The 23,510-nt window shown below is 37.2% G+C and overlaps 1 protein-coding gene across 1 annotated transcript; it reads right to left on the bottom strand.

Moving 5' to 3' along the window:
• Positions 1-1,317: 1,317 nt before the first annotated feature.
• LOC104453933 lies at positions 1,318-21,407 on the bottom strand. Its single transcript, XM_039316956.1, has 4 exons — positions 20,950-21,407; positions 20,556-20,831; positions 19,879-19,986; positions 1,318-1,504 (listed from the first exon to the last, which is right to left on the bottom strand). The coding sequence occupies exons 1-4, from the start codon at positions 21,405-21,407 to the stop codon at positions 1,318-1,320; spliced, it is 1,029 nt and encodes a 342-aa protein (XP_039172890.1).
• Positions 21,408-23,510: the final 2,103 nt, after the last annotated feature.

Raw genomic sequence — 23,510 nt, 5'->3', positions numbered from 1 at the left:
AAGGGAACATAGCCCTCAGGTTGGACTTCTTCAAGAAAGCTTGGGAATTAGCGTGCATGAAGAAAAGTGCAATGATGGGCATTCATTGCGAGGGTCAAAGAAAGAGGAAAGGAGGGTTCATACGTCCATTCTCCTCTTTTTTAATGCATGCACATGCATGCATGTCCATGAATTATGGTGAGCTTGCTTTGTCTTTTCCTTCGTACGTAGAAGACTTCCTCGTGCTGAAATAATGAAGACTCTCTCTTCTACGTTACAAAAGAGAGTACGAGACGTCGGACAAGAATTGCGCGCCAAGTTCTTTGCTGGCCGAGAAGGCACCGAGTTATTTTGGTGATCGAGAGAGAGCTTTGAAATTGTAGAAGGGTGCAGAGAGTTCTTCTCGTGAGAGATTTGCACATTGTAATTATGCAACCAGTTAAATTCTTGGGAGTAGAATTTATTTAATTCATTGAGTAAGCTTTCATTAAGAATTGCGAGCAACTAGATTGTGAGCTATTGGATATAATTGAGGCCTAAAAAATACTGAGTGAGTGTTTGAGTGCTTGAGTAATTTTAATCTCTGTATAGTGGAATTTCGTGCTATTCTCTCCGTGGACGTATGTTTCAATATTTGAATTGAATTACGTAAATTCACCGCCCGATTTCCTTTCCTTCCTTCCGATTAATTTTATCCAATTCGCTTATCTATATTTACAATAATGATAATAGAGAAGGATTATGGATGATCGAGAAGAACGGGGGAGGACGAACATGGAGGTAGCTGAAAGAAAACATCATTGTGATGCTGGGAATTGTGATGCTGGGAAAGCTCCCAATTAAGAGAGAAGCTCTTATAGAGGAGAAAGAACGCTACCTATGCCTACCTTCCGAACAAAAGAACTTGATACCTCATTCTTTTTAGAATATAAACACTGGCTAGAAAGTTAATATACAAAGAAGTCTCGAACCTTTCAAAAAAAGATATAATTAAGTTCTACAGATGTAATCAAGTGTTTCGTTAATTCCGTGTTAACAAAAAGAGAAAAAAACCTTTTTATTACTTTTTTAGGATAGGTGCCACATGGAAAAGAAAAAACATAAAAGAACAAGAATTTAAAAAAAAAAAAAGAAAAGAAAAGATAGGCTAATTTTTTTTTAAGAAGGGCTAAAAATCTAAAGCCACTCCTCTCGGCCACCAGCCACCACACTGGGCCATGGCCACTCCGTTTCACTAAGCTCGTAGCCATGGCCGACATGGGGTGCTTGAGTCATCAAGCTTGGCTATGACTGCTCGGGATTGATTGAACTTGCCGCTCTTAATATCTAACCTGAGCATCAATAAGCCTGCGTCTGAACTTTCGACGGCCTCACTTCACCATCTCTCTTCGACTCCCCGCGTTTACTCTCGATCTCCCTCCACAAGGCTAAAAGCTTCCTCTTAAATCGTCTTCTCTCAAAGGTTGCAAATCTATCATCTTCCATTAAGCTCATCAGTTTCAAGCTCACATTACTGTGCTGGTACCTGTGGTCATCAGAAAACAAGTCTAATCAAGGTTTGTTAATGCGATAGATGATTGAGACTCTCTTAGCTTTTTGTGGTTATTGAAAATTTTCCCCTTTTGATGTTGGTTTTTGGTTTTCCTTCAAAGAATATGAGAACATATAGATTGGAGTCGATGAGAGATAAATGAGAAAATCACACAAATGATCTATAAACTTTGATCTAATGTGCAATGTGGCCCTTAAATTTATAATTTATTTAATGCAATCCATGAAATTTAACATAATTTGCAATTATATTCCTGAACTTTTAAATTATTCAATTTGATTCGTCAACTTTTCACATGGTTTAAGAACCAAATCGAATTTCAATTAAAAAACAGAAACCAAATCGAACATTTATAAAAAAAAAAAATTAAAATTTTAATAATTTTGTATCCGGTCAAAATCTTGGCTAATTTGTCAAAGTGGGTAGCTCGAGGAAACCATAGATCATGGGAAAAATAGTTTCTACCTCACTTTGAAAGTATTACGACATTAAAAAAAAATACAGGAAAATGTATCTTTGTTTCATTCAAAGTTTTCAAAGTCTTTGGTTTCGAGTCTAGACACTTCGAGGTTTCACATAGCATTTAACAATCAAACCAAAAATAAAAACACGCCTCATCCTCATCCGCAACTAATGGGGACGGGCATTCAAAATCCTCCCCACTCCTTTCCTTGCGAGTTCTCTCTTCGATCTCTCTCCGTTTTTTTTTTTTTTTTTTTTTTTTTTTTTTTTTTGTTCTTCTCGCTTCCCACTAGTTCCCCCGTCCACACTCAACGACTCCTATTTTCTTTTTTAATTATTTTCATTTCCCATTTTTTTCTTTTACTAATCCAATGTTCATCGACGGCAAATGACAAAGACATGCAGAGAAACAGAGGAGAAACATCGCTTGGCAGGGAGGGGGACAAGAATGCATAAAAAGCACGCTCCACTTACTTGAGAATAACAAACATAATCAACGACTGGACATCAATGAAATCATCTTCGTGATTAAAGAATTGAAACATTTGTTGGAGAAAACTTCCTTGAGTGTTTTGAAGTTGATAAAACGTTTCCATCAGTTTAGTCTGAAGACTTGTAAACTCTTCCATCAAAGTCTAAAGACCTTCAGACTCTTAGACTCAAGACTCAAAGGCTATCATCATTGACAGTTTTTAGACCGTCGAAGAAAGCTTATCCAGAACTGAGTATTTCGTTAAGGATTTGATTCTATCGATTGAAGAAGATCTCTTGGCTGGATATAGCATGTCGGAATCCATTATTCAAATTGAGATTGATTCAGAGATTTTGGATCCGTTGAATGGAAAAGTATACTTGGAAGGTTCTACTTATGGAAACCTAGATCCTAATTGTATGGGCGAACAAGATTGGTGGGCTATCGACATATTCCTTAAATAACTTGAAATCTCCCTAATTGATTCTGTCCAAAGGGTAGATTGGAAGAATTCATTTGGTAAGTGCCAACGGGTGTGATGGCATGAATGAGTATATAAGAAAGACGTTCCAATTATTCGAGTGTACGCGCGATAGAAGAATTCCAAAGTCTGAAGCTCCTTGTTCTTAGTCAATTCAATTGTTTGGCGAAATCTTGTACTCAAAAGAGAGTTTATATCTGTGTGAGACCTTGTGGAAGTGTAGCATAGTCTCTACACTGTGAAATCAAGGAAGAACTTTACTGTAACAACTTTTTTTATTCATAGTGAAATTCAGTCAGTAGGCTGTTAGTGCGAAAGAGTGGACGTAGGCTTGGACTAAGCCGGACTAAGCCAAACTACTATAAATCTTGTGTTCTTATTCTCTTCCCTAAATTATTTTACTTTGATCGTAACTCAATTTGTTTACAAGAGTCTAATTTCCTTTTCATAATCTATTGTTGATTAGAGTTGCACACTTCTCTCTGGAAAATTTGTTTTTGCACCTATTCACCCCCTCTAGGTGCTCGTACTAGCTTTCACAATTGGTATTAGAGCCTGTGTACTCACTTAAGTTGAAGTGTTTTACTTCAAAGTTAAAGATACATGGCTAATATGTTGGCTCCAAGTTTGGTTGAAGGGCAAAGCAATACCAGACCGCCTTATTTTGATGGAAATGAATACAACATATGAAAAAACAAGATGAAGGCATTCTTAAGATCAAAGGATCCTCTAGAATGGGACGTGGTAGACAAAGGAATCATTCCTAAAGCTGCAACAGTCTTAGAAAGAGGAAAAGAAGTTGTTGAGTCAAGAGAAATGACTCAAAAAGAAATAACCAAAAGACAAGCTCTTGATGCAAAAGTAATTTATTCTTTATATTGTGCATTATCTCCTATTGAATATAACATAATATTTTCTTGTGAAATAACTAAAGAAGTCTGGGATAGATTACACATCACCTAAGAAAGAACTGATCGAGTGAAAGAAACCAGAATCAACATTTTGCTCGGTCAATATGAAGCATTCAAGATGAAACCAAGAGAATCTATCACTAACATGTTTAGTCATTTTACAGAAATCGTGAATGGTCTTGAATATCAAGGTCAACCAATTTCTGTACCCATGAAAGCAAACAAGTTACTATGTGGATTGTCCAAGGATTTGAATCACATAAAGACCTCAATAAGGAAGACACAAAGAATCATGCCACTCTCTGTTGACGAATTGGTTAGGACTCTTTAGTCTTATGAAGTGGAGAAAATCAACGAAGATGAAGATCCTAAAGGTAAGAAATCCATTGTATTAAAATCTAATGATGATTATGATGTTATAGATTTTAAAGACGATATGGATGATGAAGAGCTTTATCTTATAATAAGAAGGTTCAGGAAACTGAACAGAAATAGGAAAAGATTCAATCCAAAGAAATAAAGTTTTCAAAAGCTACAGAATAAAATAGTTGAGGATGATGAATCCAATAAAGATGTAGTCTCGCTTTGAATGTAAGAAAAAGAGACACATCGGATCCAACTCGTCCCCTTCAAGAGAAAGAAAGGAAAAACTGAGAAATATCGAAAGGCATTTAAAGCGAAACTTGGAGTGATATTGAATGTGAGGAAAGTGATGATGATTTGCCAATATTTGTCTCATGGCACAATCAAACTTAGATTCGGACTCCCGACATGACTCGGACAGTGAAATTGAGGTAAGTAACTTAAAAATTCCTACTAAAGTCTCTAGATACATTGATGAATTATGTCTTAGTTTTAAAACCTCTCTAAAAAGGATTTCCGAACCTAAAAGGAAAAATTCTGCACTAAAACAACAGGAAAATGTTTGGAAAGAAAATGTTGAAAGTTTAGACAAAAGTGTTACTACTTTGAAAGAAAATGCAAACAATCTTTCAAAAGAAAATGCATTATTGAAAAATGATATCTCAAGTATTTCTAAGAGATTTTCTATAAGATCTGAAAAACTTGAAAAAATTATTTCAGCACAAAGACCTTACTTCAACAAATCAGGTTTAGGAATGACTGCTGAAACCATTCATCTAATTGATTTTCCTAAAGTAAAGGAAAGAATTAAGCAAAGACCTACAAGAAATTCTTACAAAAATCATTTCCAAAAAGTTTTTGTAAAACCTGTAGGCCGCAGTGCTCGAAATGTTCTAAGTGCAATAGCTCAGATTATTTTGAGAAAGAATGTCCTATGGTTTGGAAACCTGTTAAGAATGTATGGGCAAAAACCGTATATTACACTAACACCAATGGACCCAAGAAAATATGGGTACCAAAGAAAGCTTGAGTCTCTTTTCTAAATGCAAGTCACAATCAAGAAAAATGTTAAATGGTACTTGGATAGTTGATGCTCAAGACATATGACAGGAGACTCAAATTGCTTCATAAAACTTGTACAAGTTAATAGTGGAAAAGTTTCTTTTGGAGAAAATAACAAAGGAAGAATTGTGGGATACGGAATTGTAAAGATTGGAAGCTTCACAATCAGTAATGTTTCCTTAGTGAAAGGACTCAATTACAACTTGCTGAGTATCAGTCAACTGTGCGACATTGGTTTCAAAATCAACTTTCAAGAAGGAATATGTTCAGGAACCAGTAAAGACTCCTCACAGTCTTTCACGGGGCGAAGACATGAGAATATCTACTTTTGGATATCAAACCAGATGAATCCCAATGTCTAATCTCAATTCAAGAGGAAGCAAACTTATGGCACAGAAAACTTGGGCACATCAACATGAAGCAAATAGCCAAAATCTCATCAAAGAAGCTTGTTTGTAGACTACCCAAACTGACATACCAAAAGTCTAATCTATGCACACCATGTGTGTTGGGAAAACAGGTAAGAAACTCATTCAAACCAATAAATCAAGTATCCATTAATTGTGTACTGCAGCTCTTGCATATGGATCTCTTTGGACCAACCAGAACTCAGAGCATTGGAGGTAAGAAATACTAGCAAGTAAGTCTGAAACCTTTTCTTATTTTATAAAGTTTGCTAAAAAGGTCCAAAAAGAGCAAGTGTATGTTATTTCAAGTATACAAACAGACCATGGAGGTGAATTTGGAAATCAAGACTTTACAAAATTCTGTGATGAATCTGGCTTTCAGCATGTGTTCTATTCACCATATACTCCAGAGCAAAATGGAGTTATGGAAAGAAAGAATAGATCGCTATAGGAAATGACTAGAACTCTTTTACTTGAAAGTAACATCTCTTCTCGTTTTTGGGTTGAAGCAGTTTCTACAGCGTGCTATATTATTAATAGAGTCTTCTTAAGGCGTATTCTGGAGAAAACTCCCTATGAGTTATTCAAAGAAAAAAAGCCAATATTTTCGTATTTTCATATGTTTGCATGTAAATGTTTTATATTGAAAAATGCAAATGATCAAGTTGGTAAGTTTGAAGAAAAATCAGATGAAGGTATTTTCCTTGGATATTCTATCACAAGCAAAGCTTACAAAGTATACAACAAAAAGACTCAATCTGTGGAGGAATCGATAGATATCAAATTTCAAGACTTTATGCAAAATCAATCGATTCAGACTCGACTTGAAGATTTTGAACCTACTCCAGACTCTACAAAGTCTAAATCTCCATAAGCATCTCAAATTTCAGAAGACCGGTAACAAATGATCATCGAAGATTCAAATAAAGGAAATGATTAACAGTCTGACAAATCAACCAGCAATTGGAAGCATAAGTCTAGTCATCCCAAAGATCTTATTATTGGTGATATTAATGAAGGAATTCGCACAAGATCCAAAAAGGGTGAAGAATCTAGTGCTATGGTTCTTATTTCTGAAATAGAACCCAAAAGCATAGAAGAAGCTTTAACTGATGAAAATTGGATTGAAGCTATGCAAGAAGAACTTAGGCAATTCGGTATCAATGATGTCTGTGAATTGACTCCTAAACCGAAAGGTAAATCTATCATTAAAACTAAATGGGTTTTCATGAACAAGATGAACGAGAAAAGAAAAGTCGTAAGAAACAAAGCAAGACTTGTGGCCAAAGGATATACGCAAGAAGAAGGGATAGATTATGATAAGACTTATGCGCCAGTAGTAAGGTTAAAAGTGTTAGGGAAATCCTTATGATGTTTTGAAGATGACAAAATAAATCAAAGGCTACTAACATGTTTAATGGTTAAGTAATAGACCACGCAGATGATAAAACATGTAAAAGATATTGTCAAAATGTGAAGACGACCAGAAGACTGAACGTAACACATGTCCAAAGTATATTCTGAAGATTTCCAGACTTCTGTGTCAAAGTCCAAGACCGCGACTCAAGACTCAAAGTCAAGACCGTCGACTTTAGTGTCAAAGTCTGTTTTACATCGAAGTCTGTCAACTCGACTAATTCCGCATCGAACGTGAATGATGAACCGTAAGACGACTCTATCTGAAGCCGAACCGGGTGAGACCTTAAAGCTAAATCTGTTCGAAGCGAGATATGTTCGGACCCATTGTAAAGCCTACGACTCAGATTGTAAAGTCTATTGCTCTCGGACTTTACATCCGTTCGATGAATCGTAACTCAAGCCCAATCATATAACGGCTAGTGATCTGGTTTGGATTCCACATCAAGATTGGTTTGATTGACTCAATCTATATGATTGACAATTGGATGTTGAAGACAAGATCTTTCTATACGAAGAAGCTTTACTTATGGAAACCAAGATTTCGTTTGTATGGGCGATCGGAATCATTTTGGGATTCTACCTTTGTCACTCAACGGCTACCAAATCTTCTAGATACGTAGCTGTCCAATGGGTATATTGGAAGACGATTCTCCGGGATGCTGTCCAACGGCTAGTTTGGAAGTGGAGGAGTATTTAAGGAGATCAAGGACCGATGAGCAAGTAAGAGATAGAGTGTAGAATTTATAATTCCAAAGTCTGAGCGACCTTCGATCATACACTTGTCTTTGGAGAGCTTAAACGTTTGTCGTGAGAGAAATACCAAAAGAGTGACTTAGCAAGATAGTGTGATCTACTAAGTGTTTGCACTCAAAGTTGTAATCTCTTGTTGATTGCATAGTGGAATCCAGCCAAGAAGGCTGTTAGCATGGGAGAGTGGACGTAGGCTTGGATTAAGCTGAACCACTATAATTTATGTGTTCTTATTCTCTTCCTTAACTCCTTTGTTTGAAGTTTATTTTATTCCGCATATATTTGCCAAGGTTTATCTTAAACACCTATTCACCCCCCTCTAGGTGTTCATACTAGCACTCTCAAAAAGCAATTAGATTATTACTTGCTTTTGCTTGTTATAAGAATTTCAGGTTATTCCAAATGGACGTCAAAAGTGCTTTCCTAAATGAATTTATCCAAGAGGAAGTTTATGTGGAATAACCACTCTGTTTCGAAGATCCAAGGAAACCAAACTCTGTATTCAAACTGAAAAAAATGCTCTATATGGTCTAAAGCAAGCACCTCGAGCTTGGTACGACAGACTAAGTAAGTTTTTAATTCAAAATGGTTTTGACAAAGGTAAAGTAGATACTACACTGTTTATCAAAAGAGAAAGCAAAAGCTTTTTACTTGTTCACATCTATAATGATGATATTATTTTTGGATCTTCTAATGAAAATATGTGCAAGAAATTCTCTAAGACTATGCAGGATGAATTTGAAATGAGCATGATGGGTGAACTAACCTTCTTTCTCGGGCTTCAAGTGAAACAACTGAAGGAGGAAATCTTTATTCATCAAGAAAAATATGCTAAAGAACTTGTCAAAAAGTTTAGACTAGAGAATTGCAAAAAGACTGATATACCAATGTCAAGTTCCTTGAAGCTGGACAAAGATGAAGTATGAAAGAAAGTTGACCAAAAGCTATACAGGAGTATCATTGGTTCACTTCTTTATCTTACTGCTTCTAGACCTAACATTCTGTTTAGTGTTTGTATTTGTGCCAGATTTCAATCAGACCCCAAAGAATCTCATTTAAGTGCTGCAAAACGTATTATTAAATATATTGTCTCAACTTCAAATTTAGGTCTTTGGTATCCAAAAGAAGGAGACTTCACTCTTCTTGGATACTCAGACGCAAACCTAGCCGGATGTAGAATTGATAGAAAGAGCACATCGGGCACCTGTCAACTACTTGGTAATAGGGCAATGTCTTCGTTTTCAAGGAAGCAAAGTACAGTAACTCTTTCTACGGCATAAGTAGAGTATGTAGCTCTTGGAAGTTGTTGTTCACAAATTATATAGATAAAACAACAGCTAAGAGACTTTAGAATTGAAGATTCATGCACTGAGATCAAATGTGACAACACCAGCACAATCAATCTCACCAAGAATCTAATTCTTTACTCAAGAGCAAAACATATAGAGATTCGACATCATTTCATTAGAGATCATGTTCAAAATGGAGAAGTTACGATTCAGTTTATTGATTTAAAGAATCAACTAGCGGATATATTTACAAAACCTTTGGAGAAAAATCAATTTGAAGTTATTCGTTCCAGACTCAATATCTTAAAGCCTGAGGAAGTTCAAACTCAGGGCTGAAAGTCTAAAGACACTCGGACTTAGATGATCAAGATTTATGACTATAAGTTACTTCTATTTTAGAAACTTATCTCTCGGATCAAATCTTGAAAAGGTACGATTATCTATCTGTAATTGATTGATGTCATTTTCCCAGTTTTTGTGATTATTGCAATCTTTCCTTTTAGAAAAAGAAGTTATTTTTGAAATGACGGTTATCTAATTTTTGAAAAGGTAGTTATTTAAAAAAAAAAAAAGAGAGGCATTTTTACATTTCCTTTTACGACGTTCCGTATGCCTCGCTTCGACGCCTTATATACTGTTGGTTCTTCTTCGTTTTACTCACAAAAACCCTAAGAGAGCACAGATCTTCCACTTCTCTCTTTTTTTCTCTTGTTTAATCCTCGAAAAGTTTTCACCTTTCTTGCGAAACAAGCTTAGAATCTCTCAAAGACTGTAAAAGATGTCATCTCAAAGAAAGTCTCCGAGGATCGTGAACAGGGGACCATAGCAAATGCGTGAGGGACCTACGCATTTTAATCTCACCGAGGAAGAAGAATCTCCTAGACAGCAACAGAGCCCACGACATTCTTAGCATCATCCATCTCCTCCATCTAGTCCTCAGAATATCGAACATAGAGAAGATGAAGAAATCATCGAAGAGACGTAACCCATAAGAACTCTTAAGCCCGCTTTCACTTTTAAGCTTTACCGTGCTTTGAAGAGGGGTGGTACTCCTTTGAACTATATTGATGAATTTTTTAAAGACAAAGGGTATCGAAATGAAACTTACTTTTTACACACAATGGAACAATTGGGAATTACTCCTGCGAGGTCAGCGGAAGAAGCATTGGCAAATATCCCAAGCGATCCATGTGTTGGAGGGCTGAGTCAACCCGATGGGAATGATGATGATAGGATGTACACTTAGTTTAAACCTAGAATGGGTGTTGCGGCGAAAATCTGAAGCAAAAAGACAGATTTGTTTTGCTCGGAGGAACACAAGCAACTGTACTCTAAGTTGCTAAAGCGTGGTGTGATTAACCCCAGAAGTGTGGACTTTGATTTTCTTGATTCTCTTAATGTCAAGCTGCGAGAGAAATTCAATCTTCTTCAACTAGAACGGTTTTGTTCTGAAACGACAGAGGCTCATGCTGAACTCACTGCTTACTTCTATTCGAATCTAAGTTTCTTGGATGCGAATAGATTCTCTTTCAGTATTTGAGATCAGGACTATGTGGTTGACATTGATACATTGGCTGATGTGATTGGGGTTGAAAGAAGGAAATACCAACCAATCAGTGTGTCTATTGGACGCGCGATGATAGAGCTTGTTCGGGATAGAACAACGGAAGGAAAGATTTCATATTTGAGGATGATTGCCTCAAATATTTTACTTCACAAGACAGTGATCAACTGCCTCAGACCCAAATCGACTTCAAAGATCGATGTTTCAAACTCGGAGGCAAAGCTGATGTATGCCATTAACACTGGCAAAAAGTTCTTTCTTCCACACACCATTATGTTCCACATGTACAGAACGATGGTGAAGGACAAGGGCCAACTTCCTTACTCAGCCTCCTAGGATTCTTTGTGTTCGAACATGCGATCAAATGGTGGTAGGACTGAAAATGGTCTCTAAAATGCGTCTGAATGAACTTAACAAGGCGTTGGAGCAATTCAAGGTTAAAACCTCTGTGAAGACTCACCCAGTCTCCTCGACTGTAAAACGGAAAGGTGCTCCATCCAAGAAAAGAAAAGTACTCATCTTGGAGGATGAAGAGGATGAGGATGCTATCACAATTTCTGCTCTTGCTTTGAAGAAATTAAGTCGATCTGTTCCAGAGATAGAGGTGAGACATGAACAAGACAAGGAGGAGATCGAACAGAGGACTGGAAATAGAGAATCAATGGAGAAAGAAGCATAGGAAGAAAGGATTGAGGGAGAAGAAGAAGAGGGCAGAGGTGAACAAGAAGAAGCAGAGCATGAAGAGTACTTCTCACCGCCTGAAGGCAATGAAACAAGGGGAGATCTTTGAGAAAAGAGGTACGTCTTCAATTGCTGCTACTAGTGAAGGAGTAAGTCGTTCACCAGCAGATCCAGAAGACATCTATGTCTCTCAATTTCCCGAGGAAGGCCATGAGGTTTCATCGCCTAATTTGCGTGATTGTGCTGACTTGCCATCATCTGCCAATACACCCTCTGATCATGCAGAAGTCAGTACTCAGACTAATAATTCAGCAGACCTTCGCAGAGTGTTTGATGTTCTCTTGGAGATGCAAGGCCAAATTTATGCTCTAGGATGCGAAGTTCAGAACTTACAGAATGCAGGTCAAGCTTCTTCAGTTTCTTTGCATGATCAAATCCATGCCCTTGCTCTTCAAGTTCAAGCAAATGCCGAGGGTTAAGAAGTGGCTCAACTGAAGGAGGATTTGAAAAAGCCGAAAGGGATTGTCCAGTCAATGGGAGATTTCCAGCTTGTTCGTGTTCCAAAGCAATCCTAATTCCATTCTCTTTTCATCTCTACATTTTTAATGCTGACAAAAAGGGGGAGAGATGTGGTGTAGATTTGAGATTTAAACTCTTGACTTTTGTGGTTGATTGACTTTATTTTTGTTTGGCTGTGACTGGATTTGGATTTGGATTTGGACTGTTTGATCGTTTGTCTTAAGTACTATTGGTATTTCATGGCAAAGATAGTTGCTCATTTACAAGACTAACTTATTTTCTGTGGTTGCAGATTTTAATGTTATCTTTACTAAGCCAATTATCTTTTGTGAGATATCCATGTTTGCTTGAGTATTGTTTTGCAGGTCAAAGTTATCCAAATCTGTAGGAAAGTTTTATCACCATAAGGGGAGATTGTTGGAGAAAACTTCATTGAGTGTTTTGAAGTTGACAAAACGTTTCCATCAGTTTAGTCTGAAGACTTACAGACTCTTCCATCAAAGTCTGAAGACCTCCGGACTGCCAGACTCAAGACTCAAAGTCTATCCTCATTGACAATTTCTAGACCATCGAAGAAAGCTTATCCAGAATAGAGTATTTCATTAAGGATTTGATTATATCGACTAAAGAAGATCTCTTGGCTAGATATAGCATGTCGGAATCCATTATTCAAATTGAAATGATTCAGGGATTTTGGATCCGTTGAATGGCAAAGTATACTTGGAAGGTTCTACTTATGGAAACCTAGATCCTGATTGTATGGGTGAACAAGATTGGTGGGCTATCGACATATTCCTTAAATAACTTGAAATCTCCCTAATTGATTATGTCCAACGGGTAGATTGGAAGAATTCATTTGGTAAGTGTCAACAGGTGTGATGGCATGAAAGAGTATATAAGGAAGACGTTCCAATTATTCGAGTGTGTGCGCGATAAAAGAATTCCAAAATCTGAAACTCCTTGTTCTTAGTCAATTCAATTGTTGAGCGAAATCTTGTACTCAAAAGAGAGTTTATATCTGTGTGAGACCTTGTGGAAATGTAGTAGAGTCTCTACACTGTGAAATCAAGGAAGAGCTTTACTGTAACAACTTTTTTGATTCATAGTGAAATCCAGCCAGTGGGCTATCGGTGCGGAAGAGTGGACGTAGGCTTAGACTAAGCTGAACCACTATAAATCTTGTATTCTTATTCTATTCTCTAAGCTCTTTTACTTTAATCGTAACTCAATTTGTTTACAAGAGTCTAATTTCATTTTCATAATCTATTGTTGATTAGAGTTGCACACTTCTCTCTGGAAAATTTGTTTTTGCACCTATTCACCCCCTCTAGGTGCTCGTACTAGCTTTCACAACATTCGTATATTTAAATGGAAGTAGCTAGGTCGCCTAGGTGGAAGGAAACTGAAGGTGAAAAGACAAGAGACTACGCGCACTTCAACCGGCCAAAACTGGATGGAGACACTCTCTACTTGCTTCCAATTTATGGGGTAAGATGGGAAAAGTCCTCCAGTCCCAGCCTGAAGCAAATATCTTTGCCAATGAACGACAAAAAATATTCGGATGGTAGAGTTCTCTCAACAACAGGAACAAACACTAATCACCAAAATTGCTCAAAACATTGCATTGGCAACAGCAAAGATTAAGCGAGACAACAAAGTGAGCCTAATCGAGCATTAATGAGGACCCCGCTGAGCACATCATAAAATTTCAAATCAAGGCAGATGAAAAAGCCGAAGCAAGCATATGCATAAGCAAGCAATAAAGGTGAACCTAGTTTAGTACCCATGGCGTGGGAACGCACTTGCCAGGCTAATGCGATGATGAACCTAAACTCTAACACAAGAGCGAGAGCGTGGTAAATATCTTGACATGACCTTGTAAGGAAAAGTTTATTCCAAAACAAGAGGTTGGCCTCGTTGAGCATATATGTATAGCATCAATGGTGTACCAATTATCGAAACAAGCTTGAGTGAACCAATAAGCCAGAGTATCGAGTTCACAAGGCTCAGAAGGGTGAGATGAACTTGTTAATACGACTTTAAATTCCAGCTCCATGCTCGGTTGCGCAATGAAGGAGTAAAAAAAGTTCATAAATGAAGCACAAGTCCTGTCCTTTTTATTTTTGTCACTATAAGTCCTATCTTGAATGAGGCAAAATTGTCCAAAAAGCCATAAACTTATTGCACTTTCGCTAATTGAATAATAAACATTTTAATTTTGACAATTGAGTTATAAATCTTTTCACCTTTTGCTAATTTAGTCTATACGACCAATTTTGGCCAAAAATCATTAACATGAATACTAGTCATCCTACATGACACCGCTAGTGATGACGTTAAAATTTTTTATATTATTTTAATTTTTGTATTTTTTTCTTCTTTTTTCCTTTTTCTCTCAACCAACCATCACCGGGCCTTGTTAATGGTCAGTGGAGGTCGCCAGCCTTAGGTGAGGGCAACCCTCGCTTGGGTTGGCAAGGGTAGGCTGGCAATGGCCAAAGAAGGGAAAAAGGTAAAAAGGAAATAAAATAAAATAAAATAAAATAAAAAATTTCAAGATTCAAAAAAATATTATAATATTATTAAAAATTGTCAAAGTCACTTCCGGCAATGCCTGATGAAAGACTTCCCCTTGAGCTCATCATAATATTATGAGCTGTTGAAGAAGGTGCGATTGTAGATTGGGGAGTGTGGAGGTCGTCTTTGCTACCATGGAAGAAGAAGGCAATTGAACATGAGGTGAAGGCTTCGTTGAAGTAGAGTCGTGGACGGAAGCATCTATTGTGATGATCGGACTGCACGAACAAACCAAAGCTACAAAGAAGAAGAGCCCTAACCGACACGTAGCTCTACACGATTCTCTCACTTCCATTTCCTTCTCCCTCTCTCTCGTTCTAAGCAAAAAGAACTTTGCAGGTGAACTAACCTTGAACTGTGATCCTTCCATTTTCTATTTTAATTTCTGAAAAATAGGGAATTTCTACTTTTCCGATAAGTGTCTTTATGTAGCCGGTCTACATTCTATGTTGGATTTTTGGATAATACTTAGGAAAAAAGCCACTAAAAATCATGAACTATACTTTGCAGTAACATATTTACTTTGATTTTTTTGTGTCATTAATAATCTCAAGTTGTACCCACAATGACACATTTACCTTACTTGTTTCTTGTGATAAAATATTCCAAACTTATATTTATATGACACATTTACCTTTCGTTAAGGTTCCATCAGATGAAGTCAAAATAATGTTACTTTTGTTTCACTTAAGCCACATGGACACCATGTCAACGTTGTTTGCTTTTCGACGTCCATGTAGGCAGATTTTTTACGGTTCTCATTGACAAAACCTTGATAGGGGTTTAATGTAACACACATGTATAAGTTTGGGATTTTTTGTATTACAGAAAAATTTATAATAAATATGTCATGGTGTACATAATTTGGGGTTTTTGATAATTTTTGCCCTAAAAAAAAAAAAAATGGTTATTAATTGAGGCAGATTACTAATTTTTGTGGTAAATTACACGTTCTAAAGAAAAGTTGTAGAAGAACATAAAACAGCTAAATTTACTATTAATGAGATCAAGTATGTGTGTCAAATGAAATTTACCATTGTTTAGATAATTTACTGGTAATAGGAAAAGAAAAATATTATATGACTTTATTTTATTTTATTTTTTTGTGGACTATTACGAATTATTGGATCTATAGAACTTATGACGACAAAAAGAAAATTACGTTCTGTTAAAGAAAAGTGACAAAATTATATGTAATAGGTTAATTGATATTAATTTAAAAATCACAAAATTCATGGAAAGCCTAGGCCACCATCAATTAGGCGGAGTCGTTCCCCTTTTTTCTTTTACCCAACTGTGCAGAAGTACCCTTCAAATGATATCTCTGATTCCACATTTATGAAAGTAGATCTTTTGACAAAGCCTAATTCCGATAAGAATAAAAATGAATTTAAAAAACACATCATTTTTCAGCTTACCTTTAATATAGCAAAAACGTAATGTCTTACGATGATAAATATGAACTTGACATGGGTTTACGATCTAAAGTTGACACGTGAGAGTATATCTTAAGCCTAGTTACTATAATGCATTCAGCGATTTTCACCTATAATATGTGGAAATTTGTCACTAAACTAATGGGGGATTTACTAGAATGTGAAATCCGATTATTAATTCGATAATTGTCTAATTAGGATTTTGATACATCGATATGGACACTCTTGTCACCAACTACTTAGGTATCACTAAACTTGCACAATCCTTCAATTTAACGATTGTGAGGTTGGAATTAGCACTATAATAGAAATTAGTTAGATGCTCAAAGTGCTCTGAACACATTATTGTCACTTGTAGGCCCCAAAAAGGAGAAATTGTATGATCCTGTCATGTTCGGTTTAGTCAAATCTGAAGCAGCAACATTTGATTTTAGCATCTATATTTGCACTGAGGTCGGCGAGAATATTCACATTTATTTTGACTGCAAAATCAACCTAGCTAGCGTCAGACATTGTAGACAGGTCAAGCATTGTGATTTTTTACCTTTCTTTCTACAATGTAAATCCAACCATGTGCATTCTTTAGGTGAGTCGACCCACCAATACTTGATCAGTCAAGCATTGTGATCCCAGGTCTCTTTCGTCAAATTAAATGGACTGGAGCTGGAATCTTAGAAGCAGAAAGAAGGATAAATTGCTTTATAGGAGGTTGTTCGTTTCCTGGCTTGCAGTTTTGTGATGATCATAGTGAATCCATATCTCACCTTTTTTGAAGTGCAGTTGTTCTCATTGAATTTGGTTTCACATTTTGCAAATGTAATTCATGTTGGAGAAATCTTCGTGAAGTGTTTTGAAGTTGACAAAACGTTTCCATCAGTCTAGTCTGAAGGTCTCGCAGACTCTGTTAGTTAAAGTCTGAAGACTTCCGGACAGCCAGACTCAAGACTCAAAGTCTATCCTCATTGACAGTCTCTAATCCGTTGAATAAAGGTTATCCAAAACTGGATGTTTTGTTCAGGATTTAACCTTATCATCTAGAGAAGATCTCGTGGCTGGAGAAGACGTAACAGAATCCTTTGATTGATCAAGATTGATTCAATGATTGAAGATTCGATGATTGTCTAAATATTATTGGAAAGTTCTACTTATGGAAACCGAGATCCCGATTGTATGGGCGAACGAGTTGATGGGCTATCAACACGTTCCTTTAATAGCTCGAACAATCTTCCTAATTGATTCCGTCCATCGGGTAGATTGGAGGAATTTCTTTGGTAAGTGCGAACGGGTATGATGGCATAAAGGAGTATATAAGGAAGACGTTCTTAGTTGTTCGAGGTGTGCGCGATAGATGAATTCCAAAGTCTGAAGCTCCTTTTTGTTTAGACAATTCCTTTGAGCGAATACTTGTATACAAAAGAGAGTCTATATTTGTGAGAAACCTTGAGAAGGTGTGGTAGAACATCTACACTGTGGAATCAAGGCAAAGCTGTGCTGTAACTTCTCTTTGATCATAGTGAAATCCAGCCGGTGGGCTGTCAGTGCGGAAGAGTGGACGTAGGCTTGGAATAAGCCGAACCACTATAAATCCTGTGTTCAAATTTCTCTCTCTCTACCTCGATCGTATTTCATTTTGTTAAGAATTGCTTCCGTATTTCGACAAATTGTTTGTGCGCCTATTCACCCCCCCTCTAGGTGTTTATACTAGGTATCTCAATTCATTCATTGAAGCATTGGTAATTGATATGTTGAACTATCTTGGTTGAAGCAAACTCCTAAGAGAAGGGATTTTCGTTGGTGTTTCTTGTAGCTACTTTGGAGTCGTCGCATTAATCAGTGGAGGGTTAGAACTCCAAGCTGCATTCAGTCTCTGCCTCTCGTTGATGCTGTGATTCAAATTGTGAGATTCACAGTCAATCACCGCTTCAAAGGATGTTAAGACCGTCGAAGTAGAATCACCTTTGAGTTGCATTTGAAATTACGTTCTATGGAGAAGTTACTTATGAACCTCTAGATCAATGTCGTCCATTATGCAGCAACAATCGTTGATGATTCAGATTTTAAGAGGGTGTGCATATGTTGGATATGTAACATTCTAGTACATTTTGATCATAGAATTTGAACTTTTTGCTTCTTGGTCCTTGATGTAATCAGTTCATGTTGATCAATATAAAGTCAATTTACTATGGAATAAATTTTCATTTGCAGATAATTAGTGATGTTTACCATGTAAATCTGAGTTGATTGCAATGATGCATATTTGCACCTTCTTTTCTGGAAATGAAGTGTATTTGGTGTTCCTCAACTTGAGAGAATCTTTAGAGGATATAAAAAAGCCCGTAATTACAAAATATTTTTAGACAAAAGAAGGCTAGCTCACAAGAATAGGAATCATTTTCATTACACTAGCAATTATATGGCTCCTCTTGCTCCTGTAGTTTCAAGGAAATTCATTCTAGCAAACACCTCCCATATTAATCAAGAAACCTCCACCAAATTCAACATAGAAATTCATAATCTAACAGGTCATGAAACTCAGACCCCACAACCATATCAAAGCTATGAGACCCTAAGCATCACATCCCCTTAATATGAGGACAGGGTTTAGATCTCCTCGGCAGAAGCGTAATAATTAGATGATGTGGAGCGTAGTAGTCAGATGATGTGGATTGATTGTTGTTCTTGCTACTGTCATCATGGCCATGGCCATGGCCGTGGGGATTCAGATCATGCCCACTGGGAAACTTTTGCTCATGATTCACTAATGGAAAGTTGAAGAAGATAGGGTCGGTGTTGTCGTCGTCGTCTTGTTCAGCAATGAGGCTAGTGTTGAAACTTTGGGGGACGGAGGAGCCCCTAGGGCTTGGTGAGTCCAAGATAAGTGAGGGGGATTTGAGGATGAAGTTCTCATGGGTAGGGGTAGACGATTTCAGGTTCCGTATAAGTTTCATTTATACTATGGAACTCACTCATTGAAACAAGTTTCTTATTTTTTTGGAACTTAGAATGTACCTTACATACCCTGTAACTTGAATCTATCTTGTCACAGATTCCATGATTGGTCCTAGGGTCTACTAGGTTCCATGTGTATTATTAATTAAATGATTGCAATATTACTACTTGTTGCTACAATCAATTAACCACAAATTATATTTAGACACATGAAAACTATAAACATTAATAGAATAAAAGTCTCAGTCGTAAAATGGAAGTTCAAACTAGTGTTTTCATATTATACACTCATCATTTGATGCTATGAAATATCATAGGATCACACGAAGACATAAATAAAGAAAAATACAAAAACTTGTTCTAGGTTCTAGGTTTCACTTATCTAGAATTTGGAATTTACCTAGCGAAACAGATTCTCCAATTTTCGGGATTTGAAACATACCGTACATACCTTGGAACTTGAAACCGGATAGGTTCCCACTAGTCCGATTCTTAGGTTCCAAGTTTCAAGTTCTACCCTAAAACCATGTTTACCCCTACTTGCAAGTGTGGTGCCCTTGGTATATAGTCCTGTAGACGGGCGGGTCATCCTTTATCTTCTGGACCTGCTTGGTCGCTTGACACCCTTGGTCGAATTTGTGAGAGCACCCATAGTAGTTCCTCCAGACACAGCTTTAATCACAAGCAATAACACATTTTCCTTAATCATTCATCATGAGAGAAGCATAAATAATTTAGCCAGGTCAATAGATGAATGTGTTTCTTATTGTGAGATTTTTGTGGACGACTACTAACTGTTTCAAAAGCTTAAGCTATTAAATGTATGCATGATTTATTATTTAAATATTCTCATACTTATTAATTTGAAGCCATGATTTTTTGTAAAAATTCCCAAATATTATTTTTTTAGACATCAAGCAATAATAGATTTCTTTCTACTTCATAAATTATTTTTCTCCTATATATGAGAGATTAATGAAAATGGATAAATCATTTGTGAAGTACCTTGGGAACTCCGACTTGAGAATGGCTTCTTGAGCATATTTCCTCCATGAGTACCCCTTGTAGACAAATTCGTGGTCATCCAATCTTGTCCATGTATTCGAAGTCCCTCTATGAAAAAATGAGTAATTCCCAATTCATGTTAGAATTATTAAGATTTATGCATAAATCTTAACAAATAACAAAACAATTAAAATATATATAAAATTAATGAAAATTGATGCATCATTTGTGAGGTACCTTGGTAACTCGAACTTGAAAATCAAATTCTAGTCCAGTCTTGTCTATCTATCTAAAGTCTTTCTGAGCAAAAATGAGTAATTTTATATTTTTTTAATTGTTAGAATTACTTAGACAAATATAGATAATTTAGCTCCATGTAAAACCTCTTTCATCCTATACCCTATGTAAAACTTCTTTTATTCGGGTTATCCATTTTATATCCAACTTTATCCTGTTTTGAGGAGACGACAAACATAAAATAGGATAAATTTTGATTTTATCAAACTACAAAACCCAGAAGGGAGATCTTCACACTGTCATTTTCAAACATGCGATTTCTTCCCAAAAAGAAGCTTTATAATTATTTTTTAATTGCGTGAAACACTACTTAAATCGATAAATTATTTTCAGACAAAGGCAGAAGTAAAAAAAAAAAAAAAAAAAAAAAAACGAAGGACCTCAATTGCCTCGGGACCAGGGTGCTAGTGCTCTCCTCATCAGAGTCCTCGAACCTGACACAGGATTTGGTCCGGACCTGCGAGACCTCGTCGGACTCGGCCACCCCCAATAAGGATAGGCTGTTGGTGAACGACTCCTTGAGGTCTTCGAGCAGATCTTCGGCAGACGAGGGCAGCTGTGTGTTATTGCCAGCTTGGGAGTGAGCGTTGAACAGATCTAGGAGTGTCGTCACGGACTTCTGGGCTCGGAGGATCTCCTCGATCATGCGCTTGTGGCTTGTGGAAAAGAAACTTACAAATGTTATTATAATTGCGGGAAACTTCATTTAAATAGATAAATTACTTTTCAGACAAAGTCAAAAGTAAAAAGACGAGAATTTTGGCCCTTGCTTACCTTGGGATCGGAGGCTTGATGCTTTCACTTCCCTCCGAGTGCTCGGACCTGACACAGGCGTTGGTCGGGAGCTGCAAGACCTCGTCGGACTCAGCGCTCATCGATTCAGATATGGAGTTGCCGAACGACCTGAGGACGTTGAAGAACAGATCTTCAGCGAACAGGGGCTGCCCTGTGTTATTGCCAGTTTGAGAGTGAGCGTCGAAAAGATCTCTGAGCTTCTTCGTGGGATTCTGATCATGGAGGAGATCCTGGATCGCGTGCTTGCGGCTTGACGAGAGGTTCTCAGGCCAAGCGGAACGCTCCATCGATGAGACAGGTCTTGTGCTTTGCTTGGTGACGAGGGAGAAAAATGGGGCGGGGGGACTGCTTTTTGACGGGGACAACAGAAGTGCTCCGGGCCATGCGCAAAAGAGGCGAGGAATATAGGGTGGAGGGTCGTGCGAAAATTCCACCATTCCGCGTCTCGCGGTATCTAGAAAACAATGAATATCTTGTCTTATTAGGATACATTTGACAAGATCAAACACTTAAAATTAGTGGCATACCTGGTTTAACACCACTTCGGTACATCTTCAAAGATTCACGGATTCAGGGATTTAAAGGTTCACGAATTCAAATACTTAATTTATCTAACGTCCTTTCTATACATTCTCTTTATTTTGAAAATGTTTAGCACGCGATCTTTATCCATTTTATCGTATGCTGCTAACATATGAGGGATGATCATACAAGTGCGCAGAGCTTACTGTGGTACTATAGAAGGAATAGCCCGGCATCGCTCAAACTTCGAAGGAAAATCCCCAAGTGCAGCTTAGGTGTGAAGGCTAAGTGTGATGACGGCACCACGACGTGGAGAGCAAGAGTTAGCAATGGGGCGCTTGGACTTTCTTTGTTTGACCGATGTTCTCGCTCAAACTTCGAAGGAAAATCCCCAAGTGCTGCCTAGGTGTGAGGCTAAGTGTGATGATGGCACCACGACGTGGAGAGCAAGAGTTAGCAATGGGGCGCTTGGACTTTCTTTGTTTGACCGATGTTCTGTCCTTTCTTATTTTTGCATGAACGTGCTTGACACTGGGAAGCCCGAAGGATCAACGCGACAATTCCTTCAGGAAATAATAATAATAATAATAATAATAATAATAATAATAATAATAATAATAATAATAGCGAAATGGAATTTCACAGAATCAAACTAAAAAATACTTGACTTAGCTTTATGCTTGTCGTCAATATCCACAAAGCAAGATGAACGTGGGGTCAAGAGGACTGCCAACATCATAGTCCAATCCAAGAATTCTTTTCGTATTGCTGGATAAATCCCATTGATTCCCCTCATAATTTCAATTTTTCTGAAAGAATCCCAAGCAATCCGAAGGTGTCTACGAAGAAATGGGAATTCAGTCCGTCCTTGTCACTCCGAGCTCCCAATCTTTCCATGATCAGTAGCTGAAAACGTGAGATTGTTTTTCAGATGATTTGCCAAGATCGACTCCTTGTTTTTCTGATGATTTGCCAAGATCGACTCCTCTTATTTATGCGAAAGATGATTCGTGAGACCTGCTGGGGTTAAGCTTTTGGACGCAAGATATCTTGGCCAAAGTCGTGGAGAATATTCCATGAAAATTCTATCTTTCTTTTCTTTTTTCTAATTCATTTCCCTCAACTTACTGTCTGACAAAATTGCCCATGATTTCGTAGCCAACATATTTGTTTCCTTTTGTGCATTCTGGTATTCTTGATAAAAGATCCCACGAGTTCCTCCACTTATCTGGCCAAAATTTACTATAGGGACGATTTACTGGAGAGAAGATTTCTCTAATTGATTGGCTTCCCTCATCTCCGCGGAAATTGTGACCCCCAAGTTTCAAATTCTCATGTGCGCAACTCATAATCAAGCATATTCTGAGGATTTGTTGATCCGTGTGCCAACTAGGAGTATGTTCATGGCTTCTTGAGTTCAAGCATAATAAGGGTAGCTCACACGAAATTTATCGGATGCGGACATGCTTTTCAAGAACTAAACATGCAAAGTAAAAATTGATATTTATATTTTTTAGAGGTCAGTTTGGATCCCTAATTTTCTTATGCAATAAATGACTAAACGTGAAACAAATATTTAGGTGTCAACAAGCTACCGAGAAGAAGAAGAAAAACCTAATCGGCGCTTGGCTCTGCACTACTCTCTCTCTCTCTCTCTCTCTGAGCAAAATTAGCCTTGACAAGTGAACTAACCATGGAACTAAGATGCTTCCTTTTTCTTATTTTAATTTCTGAGAAATAAGGAATTTCTACTTTCCCAATAAGTGTGTTTTTACGTGGCCGGTCTACATTCCGTGTTGGATTATCGGAAAAATGATCAAACTTACAATTTCATTAAGTAAAAAGTTACAATGAGTAAAGAATATTTTACTACTAATAGCGTAAAAAATCTGTTATCAACTTAGGTAGATTTTTATTTTTCATGGAAAATTACGAACATGTGATTGAAAGAACTTATGACTATTTAAGGAAAACTACGCCAATGTCAAATAAAAGTTACGATCCATTAGGTAATTTAT

The sequence above is a fragment of the Eucalyptus grandis genome, chromosome 1, assembly GCF_016545825.1.
Source record: "Eucalyptus grandis isolate ANBG69807.140 chromosome 1, ASM1654582v1, whole genome shotgun sequence".
Lineage (NCBI taxonomy): Eukaryota > Viridiplantae > Streptophyta > Magnoliopsida > Myrtales > Myrtaceae > Eucalyptus > Eucalyptus grandis.
The sequence above is the reverse complement of the archived record's forward strand: the minus strand, read 5'-3'. Positions and strand labels throughout refer to the sequence as shown.